This window comes from Rhinolophus sinicus, linkage group LG10 (genome assembly GCF_036562045.2).
Source record: "Rhinolophus sinicus isolate RSC01 linkage group LG10, ASM3656204v1, whole genome shotgun sequence".
NCBI classification, from domain to species: domain Eukaryota; kingdom Metazoa; phylum Chordata; class Mammalia; order Chiroptera; family Rhinolophidae; genus Rhinolophus; species Rhinolophus sinicus.
In genome coordinates this window covers 19,538,371-19,552,011 of record NC_133759.1, presented here as the reverse complement: position 1 = coordinate 19,552,011, position 13,641 = coordinate 19,538,371, and the positions used below count along the sequence as shown (strand labels likewise).

At 35.2% G+C, this 13,641-nt stretch overlaps 1 protein-coding gene across 8 annotated transcripts in view; it reads left to right on the top strand.

Moving 5' to 3' along the window:
- The window catches only part of RBMS3 (RNA binding motif single stranded interacting protein 3), a 1,259,852-nt gene that overhangs the window by 1,191,151 nt on the left and 55,060 nt on the right, over nt 1-13,641 (top strand). For all 8 annotated transcript variants that reach the window (XM_074312720.1, XM_074312722.1, XM_019745285.2 and 5 more), the window contains one exon: nt 6,133-6,243. In XM_074312720.1, coding sequence (XP_074168821.1) covers nt 6,133-6,243 — 111 coding nt within the window. The remainder of the gene's footprint in view (nt 1-6,132; nt 6,244-13,641) is intronic.

The following is a 13,641-nucleotide window of genomic DNA, read 5'->3' as shown; positions in this document are numbered from 1 at the left end:
CCTTTTATTGATAAATTATAGGATTTGGGCAGTTGAGCTAAATATCAGGTCTTTAAGAAACTGATTTATGTCGTAAATAAAATCTCAGCACAGAAACTAAAATTTTGCTGTTAGTTGTAGGGAGCAGACTGGATAGATACTTTGTGCCATTTTCTAATTAGTGCAGTTTCAAATCTTTCTCATTTTGTACAAATGGAGCTTATGAATATCTGCCTGTATACACCAGGGTTTCTAACCTCAGCACTAAGGATGCTTTTGCCTGGATAATTCTTTGTTGTGAGGAAGTGTCCTGTGTGTTCTAGAATGGCCTCTACCATCAATGGCCTCTAGGTGTCAGTAGTACCCCTTCCCCAGTTTGACAACAACAAAAAAAAAACGTCTCAGGACCTTGGCAAATGTCCCTCCTAGATCAAACAAATCACTGCTCATTTAGAAACACTGTTATGTGCACAGACACAAATACTTTTTTTTATTTTAATAATTTCCTATGGTGGCATTAAGAGAACTTTTTACATCAAGTTAATTTCAGATCTCATCTTTTAAGGATATGATGTTTGAAGATATTAATAAAGGCACAGATATGTGTGCCAAACCGTGCGGAAGTGCCCTTTGTGAGAACCAGTTTTCTCAAAAGCTTCGGAATGGTCCATTTTGACTAGGAATCTCAACCTTGCATTTTAAGTACCTTTTGATTTGGAATTTTGTTCTTTCATCATTCCCCCACCCAATATTTATGAAGCAAATGTTATATGCCTCGTATTGTAGACAGCACAAAGACACTATAAATTGACAGTGGTGAACATGCAGACATGATTTAGGCTCTCTTAGTATGAACAGTCTAAATTAAAAAAAAAATGCTGGTAAGTGTTAGCCATTTTTTATTGAACTGAACAGAGGCAGTGATATAGAAAATTCACAAAACTGTTTTAGGTATCTACTATGTCTAATTCCTATTTATGGGGATTACAAAGCATATGTAAACATAACCCTTGCCCTCTTGGAAGGTATAATACTGAAATAAGCAATTATAGAATAATAAGGGGAAGGAAGGGATTACGTGCTAAAATGGTGTCCTAGGGGCAGTGCGACTTCGGGCTTACCACAGCGATCCATCCTTCTCCGGTACCGCCAACGTTTGTCAGAGATCATTCCAAAATGCTTCCGAAGTTTAAGTCGTGTCTACCAGATCTGCCACAGCTTTGGGGGTTTCAAACACAATTTGTTTTAAAGCCAGACTGCCCCTTCCAATTTGGCTGGAAATTTATCAAGGTAGTTGAGGATTAATGAGTGTTTCTAAAGATGGGGGCGGCGGAGGAGGCCTTCCTGTTCCTTTTTTTTTCTCTCTTCCCACAGCACCAGTCCTTCTTAAACCTCATCAAGCACCCTTCTGCTAAAAACAAAAAAAGCCAAAAAAATACCCATGCCAGTATCATAAAGAAAAAAGATTAAACATCTCTGCGTATACTAAAAGGAACGTTGCACAGTAATATGGAAAGGCATTTCATTTGGAAAGCTATTCCCCAGGTTAAATGAACTACCTTTATGCCATTTATATTATCAAATCATCCTTGCTATTGGAAAATCATTTCCATTAACTAGTTTACTTGTAAGCTCTTAATATTCTCTACATTCCACTTGGCGTAGTCTGGGGTACAAAAATTCAGCTGTATTATTTTCTAACTAAATTAGAAATATTAAAAATTGACAGGCAGAAAAACATACAAATGAGGATGAAGACAAATGATGGTAAACCACATTTTCTAAGTCATGTTGAATGATTAGTATAAAAAAGGCCCTACAGTTTTGCATAAGTTACTATAGGAGAACACTATACAATATAGGCCACAACATTTTGACATAAGGCAACTAGATACAACAAGAGGGGAAAAGGGGGTGATATTTCTTTACTTTTCACTTGTATTATCCAAATAATTTTCTTACTTTTTACTTTAATGTTCCTATGATTTAAAATTCAAGGCTTGCATGGATTTCAAATAAGGAAGAATTTCCAAATGTGACACAACACAAGCAAAACTGATCAAATGGAAGCATGTCATGCCATCAGGCATAGGCCTGAATTATTCAGTTAATTGCCCCATTTCAGTTCATTAAAAATGTACGCTTGGCCTCTTAGTATTTTTAAACAAGATACAATGGGTATATTATTATAAAGGCTCATGCCCCATCACAAGACTGTCTTAAAACAAATAATTGAGAAACAGTATAAATAAAATAAAGTCAATTCTTTGTATCTCAGTACTGCAACATTGGTTTATACAATAGCAGTTTACAGACAGAGCACACTTCTCAAACTTCAGAGAGCATCAGAATCATCTGGAAAGCTTGTTAAAACACAGATTCCCAGGCCCGATGCCCAGAGATTCTGATTTGGATTCTAATTCTTCGTCTGCTGCTGCTGCTGGTGTGCAGATCGTAAATTGGAGTGGCACTGGCATAGAGTACTGACAGTCATTTGAATATCCGTAAGGTACTTCTCACTGTAGTCCACGTGCTGGCATTCATATAGGTTTTAAGCCAGCTATGCGTGCTCTTCTTGGGAGATAGCCAGGGCAAGTTATTCCCCAGTTTGCCGGTGAGCCTACATTTCACCTGGGAAATTAAAATACTGAGGAACTTTCTAGGACTTCACATTTCTTTCAACTGTTGGCAGAAGGTTAAAACAGATACTCTTGTAGCTTTAGGTCAGCTATGTTTACTCCACATCAAGGATCTTTGGAAACTTTATCCAAATTGCTGTTGAAATTGTTTATTTCAGAACTAGAGCGACCAGATCCACCCTACATCTCTTGAGTATGAGCAGCTTTGTTTTGCAGAGGCAGTGGCTAAAATAGACCAGACATTGCCATCAGCTGTTTGGTCATTGTGCTTTTTAGTGGAATTACAGCATGTTACAGTATTTTTCTTTGCAGCTTAAACATTGAGCAAACCCAGACATCCGGAGATGCTAAAATGAAAAATCTGTTTCCTCTTGCCTTGCCATTTGCCAAGTAAACTCCGTCAGACAGCACATTCTATACATTTCGAGCACATGAAATTGCCCTTAATGTGTTGGCAACATCTGTCACAAAACACTCTTCAGTCTGTGGATTAAATGCATTGGACAGGAATGGATTCAACAGTACAGTTAATGAGGCACAACTGTAGTTGAGGGCACTACTTTCTCCTTAACAACCCCATTCTTCTCCTTTTTTAGTTCTTTTTCTTTCTTTTCTCTCTTCCTTTTTTTCCTTTTTCCTTTTTTTTTTGTATGTCCTATACAGTGTAAAGGAGACTCTGTAAAGTTTGATGAGGAAAGTGACTGGCAAACACCATTCTTTGCTGTGGATACCCAACACTTCAAACCCTTTAAGTTGTCTTCCCCGATAAAGTATCATCAAGAAAATTCATTTCTCCAAGGGGTTTTTACAAACTGTTTCTAATATTTCCAATTTACTAACTGTAAAGTTCTTCCACCCTTTGAGACTGTAAAGGAATTTTTGTTCTTAATAATTGGAGCAATTCTTTTTTTATTGAACATTTTTACTGAATATGAACAAGAATGAATGTTCTCACATGTCCTCCCCCAAGAATTATTATTTTATTATTCATCTATTTGTAATAACTGGTCTGGTTAGGAAAATAATGTTCCCTTACATTGTTTTACACTCCGTGCCTAGTGCTGTTATTTACAATCCCAAATTATGACAAATCCCTTCCCACTCTTCCCTTTGATTGTCAGGTTTTTGGTTTATACACAGAAGCAGCACTCACTCTGTGGCATCTATAATCAAATGAGTCTCCAAACACTTTCTGAGAAAGAATTCTTTAAAGAGACCAGACAATCCTTCCTAAATTAATTCCAAATGCAGGCATTCAATCCCTCTATTTTATCATGCATGGATTTTTATTCATCTGTCACATACTCACATATCTCATTTGCATATTGCCTCCCAAACAAAGACAAAACTCTACCTTTCCTTACCACTGGGGAAGGAGGTCACCCCTAGGGCACTGAGAAGAAAGTATTCTCTCCAAACACAATTTTGTCTTTATCTCTGATTTATGACAAACAATCATTTATGTGGCTAGAGAAGGCTGATTAGAATTGAGGGGTTTCCAGGATTGTGACAGTTTACCTGTATGTTGGACTCCCTACAGGCAAATATTCTAAAAAGATAGACTAACTCTCAAGTTCAAAAAGAGTATTGAAGTCTTGCACCTGCTAAAGATTAAAATGTCGTGAAAGTGCCACTTTTTCCCTTGAAATAAATGTTTTAGGACTTGTCTTAACTCTTAAGTTATGCTATAATTTTTCTCTAAGTGATTTAAGAAGAACTCCAGTTCTTCATGACATGTTTATTTCTGGCCTGGTACAGCAAATACCTGAAATGAAGGCCAGTATGTTTTTGTTTGTGTGTTTGTTTGTTTTTTAATATAAAATGAAGATGCTTTTGTTGAAGAAATTCAGACAGCAGAAAGAAAAAATGATGTGTCTCTGAATTATAAGTAAAAAGCTTATCTTATTGTTTCTGTCATTCAAGAAGCATCTTAGTGAATGATAATTCATAGAAGCATCACAACATTCAAGCAACACAAATGCACAATTGTGTATATTTACAATATATAAACGTATAGAATAACATATATATATATATATGTTCTATGATTGATTCTCTCTCAAAAGAGTTAGTTGTCCCCTAACTCCTTTGGGGGAAAAGGTGACTGTATATCAAACATTTCCAAATACTTGTCTCAACTTGTCTCAATTGTTATTCTCCTCCATAGTAATGTGGAGGAGCCCATAAAAAAGTCTGAGTGATAGCCTGCCCTTTCAACTGATATAGTCAGGAAATTGGATTTAGATAATAACATAAGAAATTAAGCATCCTGAGCAAAAAAAGTGTTTTAGGAAATATTTATTGTGGATAATTAGTTTGGGGTCTGAGATCCTGCCATCTGCATGAATCTGTCCTAGTTTTATTTCTTCAAAGCGTTTACTTATATGGGGAAGAAAAGTCAAATAGTGAAAAAATATTAACATGAAAAAAGCCTCGAGATACACAATCATTTTATTACCACTGAGTATTTAAATGAGTTGTAACAGCACAAGTTTCTGCCTTTATTATCATCTTTAAAATAATACATTGGAATTATAAAATATGAAAGATTCCATCCAACCCTAGATTTTCTTTCTTTCTTTCTTTTTTGACATATTGTTCCATTCTCCAAGTTAGTCAATTAAGGCAGAATAGTAGAATAGAGGAAAAGGAACAGAAGGGTAATGTGGCCTGGCTCTGCTTCAGTAGCCATACGACACTTTGTATATGGACGGAAGTTTTTTTTAAAATGTGTATTATTTCTTGCCTTCCCAACAATTATAATAAATCCAAAAGCATGTTCTAGAAGTTTGCTTTTATTAAGACCTGATGAAACACTTGATATTTCTACATTTTAAAAAAAAGTTTTAGCAATGTTGCATTTGACCAGCATTTAAGTGTTCAGTATTCTTCTGTCTTGTGTCAAAAGCACCAATAGAAAGAAAGGAGGTCAAAAGATTCGGAGGAAAAAACATGGGAAATAGGAAACTTTAATTTTTATAACATTTAGATTATATTGTAACATGGCCTTCAAAGAGATCCAGTCAAGAAACCCTTCTTGACCAGTGTTATCCCCCTGGTGGTGGATCGTATGAAGTGATCAAGAATTAGCCATATAAATCACAGGTACATGTCATGTCATACACCAAAAGTCTTATTCAATATCAAGAAAAACTAGAGAATTTCCGTAGTATTCATATATTTTAGTCACAGAAGTTGGTATTTAGAACAATGAGGGAGGGGATATATGCCATATCTCAGAATACATTCTACTTTGACTATCGGAATTGTCAATAACAGGCATTTTAGACACATCACATAAATCACATCAGAAGAAAGGCAGGTGCTAATGCTGTATATTTAGATGAACATAAAATGACATGGATGGATGTAAACATTATACATGGTTGAATTTAGCCTTTTCAGTAAAAAGTAAACACGTTGCTATTAACACGATTCACTGTGTTTATTTTTTTAAATAAAGTTTTCTTCCCTGTGGAACGTGTTTTCAGATGGACATTGTGTGTGCTTGTAGGGTGCTGTGATCACGCCGACAATGGACCATCCTATGTCAATGCAGCCAGCAAATATGATGGGCCCCCTGACACAACAGATGAATCATCTTTCACTGGGCACAACAGGAACGGTGAGTTGAAGCGTTTGTTTTGTTTTCTTGCATTTCTTCAATAAGATGTAATGCTCTGTTTTCACTGGCATTATCAGCAAAACTGGTTCTGTACCATTGACTAACCCACGTTTCAGGTTCCCATATGAATAGGCAGCATTCTGCATGCATATTCAATTGTGGGATAAATTCACTCACTTTGACAAGGCTGAAGCTTCGACTGTGTCGCATTTGAATTTGAGTTACTCCTTATTCTTACAACACAACGCACCAGGTATAATGTCTGTTTTTGGAAAAGTGTCTTGATGCATGCACCTGCAAATCTAGACCTTGTAATTTAATACACTTGAGCCTGTGTTTCTTTCCCCAGATGCTTACCACTTCAGCTAATATATCAGTCCCAGGATATTCACAAGTGAGGGGCCAACCCTGACTATGACTAATATCCAGGGCTTGTTATTTATTTTCAATGTTTAAATCAATAAAACGTAATTGAGAACCTGACACAATCGAGTTCTTTTCATCTTGCCTTTGAATATGTCTGCATACATGATGCTGAAAAATAGGAATGTAATGTACTTGATATTTTTTTATAGGTTGGGCTATTTTTGAGTAGTCATTATTTTTCCTTAGGGAAGAAAAGTATATTGAAAAATTCCTCTCGCAGCCTTGGTTTTATATCAATGAGACATTTGAAATCATTAGCAAAACTTTGTTTTTTAAAAAATCTATTCAAAGACAATTCCCCAAATAATCAAGAGGGCAAATGTCTAAAACAATCTGAAATACTACAACTTTGTTAATTACCATTATAGAAAGCAATGAAAAACCTCAAAGTCAACCTCTCGCGTGACACCATCGGTAACAAGTTTTTATTTTTTTCTTTATAAATGTTAATACAGAGAATTTTGTCATTTTTAAAGCTGTAGAAAGAAAAAAATATATATTTTCTTTTGACTGAGACAGTTTAAGTATTATAGAAAGAACACTGGATTAGGAGTCAGGAATTCTAGATTCAAATCTTGGGTGAGCCCTGTGTTTCTATCTGTCCTAGGGAAAATATCTTCCAGTCTGAATTTCCCTCTCTGTCTAGTTGAAGTATTGGACATGATGATATATAAGGCCGCTTTGACTATACACCTCTACGTCTGTAAGCCTATATGTCTCACAGTCACCACTTCTGTGATTCTTTACAATTATGCTGGCATCATCTCCAAATATCTACATATATTATGAACACTAGCTATATATTGGAAATTTTACCTTAAAGCAATGGCTTGCTTGCCACATAGATGTGTTGAGTCAGGCTCTTTGGAATATAAGAAGTTTCTGACATGTCCACTGAGGTCTCGATAATCTGCTCTAAATAGGAAGAAAAGTCATTATAAATAATGGAAAGAGTCGCTTTGTTTCAATAAAGAAATTTAGTTTTATTAATAACATAAATGAAGTACCTATCTCTAAGGCCTCCGTTGCTGAACCTATAAAAAGCAATTGATGATACTTTACCTCCCAGAAAGCTTGGGCTGGCTCAAATGATTTCTTAGGTCTCTGACCTAGGCTTTTAAAAGTCACATCTAGGACAACATTTAACTCTACCCTGTGGTACAACTAATTTTCATCAGGGAGATAGGATTTAAAGATAATATTTCTAGAGCTTTTAGCAATGGATAGGGATTATTTGTAGTCATTTTGCTCACTAACAAAACAGCCCCCAAGACGGATATGGAAGCCTAAAGTTTCTCATGTGCCCACTATTGATTTCCCTTCATATCAGCCTTAATCTCCTTAAAGGATCATAAATCTTCAATAAGTGAAATATGACAGTCTTACATTGAATGACAATCTGGAATCTGATAAAAGAGGGAGTTATAATGCAAAGCATAGCAAGAAACACTTTGTAAATCCTACTCATTTGAATCAAAAGTAAAGCCAGCTGACTTGCCGAAGTTTAAATTTGCAAACTAGAAAAGATATTAGAGCTAAGTTTAATTAAGAATATGACTGAATCCTTTAGGGAATTGAAAAAAGAAGCTAAAATGTACAGAACAGATTCAGAATTATAATAGTTATTGATTCACTAACATATATTATGATTAGTATTTGAGCATTTTCAAAAAGAACATATTAGTACAAGGCCACAATTTTTGCTCAGCTGAAAATAGCCAAATTATCAAATAGTGATATATACCCTCCCCTTCTTAGAGAGCAGAAGTTTTAAGCATGTGGCTTATTTTTAGTACCAAATTTCCTCTAGTTTTTTTTTTTTCTTCCTTCAAATTTGTACTAAATAATGCTCAGGTATACTAAGAGATTTGTATAAATTGATACTTTGCAAAGGTTTAAAATTTCATAAGGTTTTGGAAAGGCAGAGAGAAAACAGTATTACTTTGTTGAAATATTCAATAAAATATCACTATGTGTAGTATCCAGACTGTTGTTACACTTTTTTCTTCAACTGTCACTCTTATACTTTAATATGCCAGTATAGATCCATTTTAATGTGAATTTTTGATTGGCATTTTGAGTGGCTATCAAATTTTCCCACCTATTGCATCTCTTCAAAATACTTTATCATTTCTGGGAAGACGGCCTGTTGTCCTGGAAAGAACAGTAAGCATTAGAATCAAACTTGAGTTCAAAGCCTGGGTTGGCCCCTTATTAGCTATGCATGTTCAGGCAGGTTATTTAATCTCTCTGAACTTTTATTTTCTTTTTTGTAAAGTAGGAAAAAATACTATTTATATCCCACAGGGGAATTGCCAGTGTTAAATGGAATGATATATGTGACATACCTACTATAATGTTTTACACCTAGTAGATGCTTATTAAACAAACCATCCTTAACCGCTATCTCCCATGATGGGGATCTGGTCAAAGTCACCAGAACAGATGTAGGAAACTGTCAAGTCCACAGCACAACTCATTGGCCTGCTCTCTTTCATTTGGCATAACTTATTTCTTTCAAGTTTCCACGTTCTTAACATCTAACATACTCTTCCAGGGTTGTAAACCCAAAAGTCCATAGAGGCCAGTCAAGTCACATTAATGAATAAAATTGACTGAGTTCAGGCAAAAAACTTTAGAAATATATAATCAAATGTGCTCTATATGTACCTATGTCAGGTAATATAAATACACATGATATTGGAGATTATATTTTAAATTAGATTATTTTAATGCAATGCTAATAACATCTCTGCCTGAGTGTTGGATGAACAGTAGAGAAAAGTGCTACCTTTGGCACCTGGAACATGATGCCTTGTCTGAAGAGAGAAATGGCTACTCCATCCCAGGTAGCTATGGCCGCATAGGCGTACAGACCTGGGGTAGCCACACCTTCCGATTTTTTAAGATAAGCTAAATATTTGGATTTTAATGGGAAATTTCCCTGTATTTGAATATCGAACCCCGTTTGTGCTAAAAGCTCTCCGATTCTGACTCCTGTCCAGAGTTTTCCTAGTTCTCCTCTGACCTCTCTGGCTATTACTTCTTCTTTTTTTTCACAGGCTGATAAGCCAGGGTTTCATTTTATAACTTGTTTTACTTCTCATGAAAACATTGTTTCCTAAGCAATTGCATCCATTTTCATGGCTTTGAACTCTGCTTGCTATGCCAAAAACTCCTAAATCTGAGACCTCAACACTAATCTCATCTTAAAATTTTAGACTGATTTATCCAATTACTTGATAACAATGTCCATGTAAATCTCCCTCCGACATCTCAATGTCAGCATGATGCAAACTAATCATATTAGTTTCCCCAAGCTTCCTCCCCACTGACCCCCTTCCTCTTATACATTCCTGCTTTTTATTTCCTCTCCAGCCAGTCCCATGACCATTTGCCCGGGTACTCAAATGCTACATCTAGGACTCAGTCTAGACTCTTTCCTTCTCTCTCACCACCATATACAATTACTTTTCAAGTCCCAGCAATTTTTTTTTCATAGACTTTTGTCAAATACATCCTGGGCCTCATTTGATTAATTAGAATAGTCTGTTCCTCCTGTTTCCTGTCTCCATTTGCTCCAATCCATTCTCCACCATGTTGCCACAGTTAGTCAATCTAAAATTATTTGAGCATATCTCTCTCCTACCAGTAACTTTGCAGAGACTTGAAATTCTGCAAAGCAAGGTGTGAGCAGTGACAAGTCAACATTAAGACAGAAATCTCAGCTCCAGAAACAGATAGGTTCCAAGGGCAGTGCAGAGAGAGATCCAGTGATTACTGCAAAGTAGGCAATAATCAGGGCTCATGGGAAATTGGAGCTAGATTTGAATTTTCCGTTTTTAGAAGGGTGGCATTAGGCCAAAGGCCAAGTCCCACTTTCCTTTCTAAGATCCCTGGGTAAAGGAAGTGTACTAAGCCATGGCCTCTTTTCCATCTTCATAAAATTAGATATATTTGGTCCCCAACACCCCCAAATTTTGAAATGGATACCATGTAGTTTAATTAAACTTTCTGTACCATTTGCCACCTCAAATGCTTATTGTTTAATTCTCAACCTGTTTTTAAGCTGGACAGAATCTGCAGGCCTGAAAAGAAATGAATTTTATGCAAGTGGTGTAACTTTTATTCCAAGGCTCTGCTGACCTTGAAGAATTTTCTAGCTTTTCTACTTCTGTTTAGTTTTGGTCACAGGAGTCCCCCCTATAGAACCGAAGCCCTGTTATCCATAATTTCTTATCGCTCTATTGTAAGCTTTAACAGACCACTGGGGATTTTACTGTGTTATGAGAACCTCCAAATTGCATGACAATCTTGTTTTACAAGTTGCTTATCTCCTTTCCATTTGTTCAGTTGGTGGTCACCAGTGGCTTACAATGTCATTGGAATCTGCTGGAAGAAATAAAGTTTTTGTTCTGCAGCCTCCTTATCTGCAGTTTTGTTTGTGTTCTCCAAACCACTGGTGATTTGTGACATCACTGGATTCCCATGGGGTAACCACAGCCACTCACAAAAATAAACTTATAATTGTACTCCATTTGTTCATCATAGTTCTCTAACATTTTTCAGGCGCACCATTTCTATTTTATTAGTTTAAAATTCTGACGTTAACAGGTAAAAATCCTAAATTATTAATTTTGCTTAAAGAACGTCTTTTCAATCATTAGGTATGAATATAAGTATTAGGACTGAGAGTGATAAAATCAACCCACCATGTTAAATAGCCTCATGATTAGGAAATAGTATCATTAATTCATAAATGATAATGAGTATATCTCTTTAAATGGTTTTTCAGGAAAAAGTATCAATTAATTAAAAAGTGGTTAAATACAAGACAGAAAACATAAATAAAATGGGATGCTTTAATTTTTTTAAAAATTTGTTTAGTCTTATTGTAAAATAAATGAACTTCTAAGGTAGTCTTATAAATAATAAACAAGTAGGCATTAAGTGAAAATCTAGTATTATAAAAGTTTATTTGAAAATACTAAGTTTTTCCTGTTTAAAAATAGATAAATGGATTCTGAGTTCAAATAAACTAGCAACAAAATACAAAAGCCCCAATAGTTAAAATACCAAAGAATGTGAATAGTTGATAAAGGAGGAAATAGAATGCAGAAAAAAATAATAAGTAGTAATTTAATCAAACACACACAGAGACATATACACATAACTATTAAACAAAGTTATAAATATAATACACATTACTGATGAAGGTATAAGTAAATAAACATTTTAAATCATTGATATATGATGATAAGAATCTAAATTTGTAAAAGTGTCACTTGGATAGCAAGGTGGACAGACAAGACACTTCAAAACAGCTCTACTGACTGACAAAGCAAGCAGTTTTAGTTTTAGAAGCTATTGTATGGAAATATTCTAAAATAACAGAAAAGTCTTTATACCTAAAAGTGCTCAGCCCAGTATTATTTATAATGTCTAATAAAGAAGAATGATTAAATAAATCATAAGCCATCCATAAATCAGAATGTAGCACGGCATGAAGTTATGAGTTTAAAATAAGTAAGAAAAGGATTATTTATAATCTTAATCAAAAGAGCATGATGTAAATTTGCACGTGTGGAGTATAGTGTCAAATATGAAAAGATATTTGTGAAATAAGGCTGTAAGAAATACAAAACAAGTGTGGTTATTGCTGAGTCATAGGATCAGGGATAATTTCTATTTTAATCACTATAATTTTCTACATTCTCAAAGTATTCAACAATAAGTATGATTTACTTTTGTTATTTATTTTTAAATGTTTTAAATATATTTTTGGACAAATGACTTGCGGCATGGTCTTAACATTAATTTTTTGTTTGTAGTAATAATGTGTGATTGCGGTTTTTAAAAAGGTATTAGGAATTACTACCATTATTAATAAAATATTTGGAGATCCTTTAAAAATGATTCTGTTTATTCTAGCTTTGGGAATTATAATCAACTCACTAGCTCACATACCGGTTGCGAGAAACAAAATAACTCATGCCTACCTAAGGTTTATTTGCTTTTGAATCTTTGATCAGTGTTTGCTTTTGCTGGTCAAAATGCCTTGTAATGTTGACATTTTAATCTGTCTTCTCATGAGAGAGTGATTAACGTTGTCTTTCTGTGGCAAGGAGATTAAATGGAGAAATTTATGATTGTCCAAATTAAATTTTTGAGTAGGTGGAAAAATGAAGTGTAGGGTTTTCGTTTTTAAAAAGAAATCTGACCACATCAATGGAATAAGGGTCACATAGAGTATCTATTTAACCATGTTTGGGCAGTTTATTTGAATGTGAGCAATATCTGGTCCTCTTAGACAGTTTATCTCTCCAAGGGAAGTTAGGGCTAGATTAGAACTTTCCATTTTTATTTAAAAGGGGCATCTTGGGCCATAGGCCATGTCCCACTTTCCTTTTTTAGATCTCTGGCTAAAGGAATTCTATTCAGCCGAAGCCACTTTTTCATTTTCAAAAGAAGCAGATATATTTGGTCTCATATAACCCCAAATTTTGATATGGATGCCATGTAGTTTAATGAACATTTCCCTACTATTTGCCACCTCCATAGTTATGACAGTTTGGAAAAAGACAGCACCCATCTGTTAAATGGATCCTGCTCTATTTATCTCTGGCTCACAATTCCAGCACATAAAGCTCCTTGGCCTTAATTGACAGCCACTGGGATCAGAGCCAGAGCTGAGTGGTCAGAATGCCTCAGCCCCCATAGAGTATGGGAATGTGCAAATTTTTCATTTATCTCTTTGAAATTTCCCATTCTTTATTTTTATCTCCAGGACTTTGTTTCGTATTGTGCTCTGGGCTCCTTTCAGATGGGCTGCCTTGTAGAACTTTTGTGTCAACCAGAGCAGGGACAAATTTCATGTTGATTTCCCAAGGAAGGGATCAAAATTATGACAGACCGAGGAAGACGACAATGCTCTGGGACAGACTAGCATGTCACATGGGTCCCAACAACATG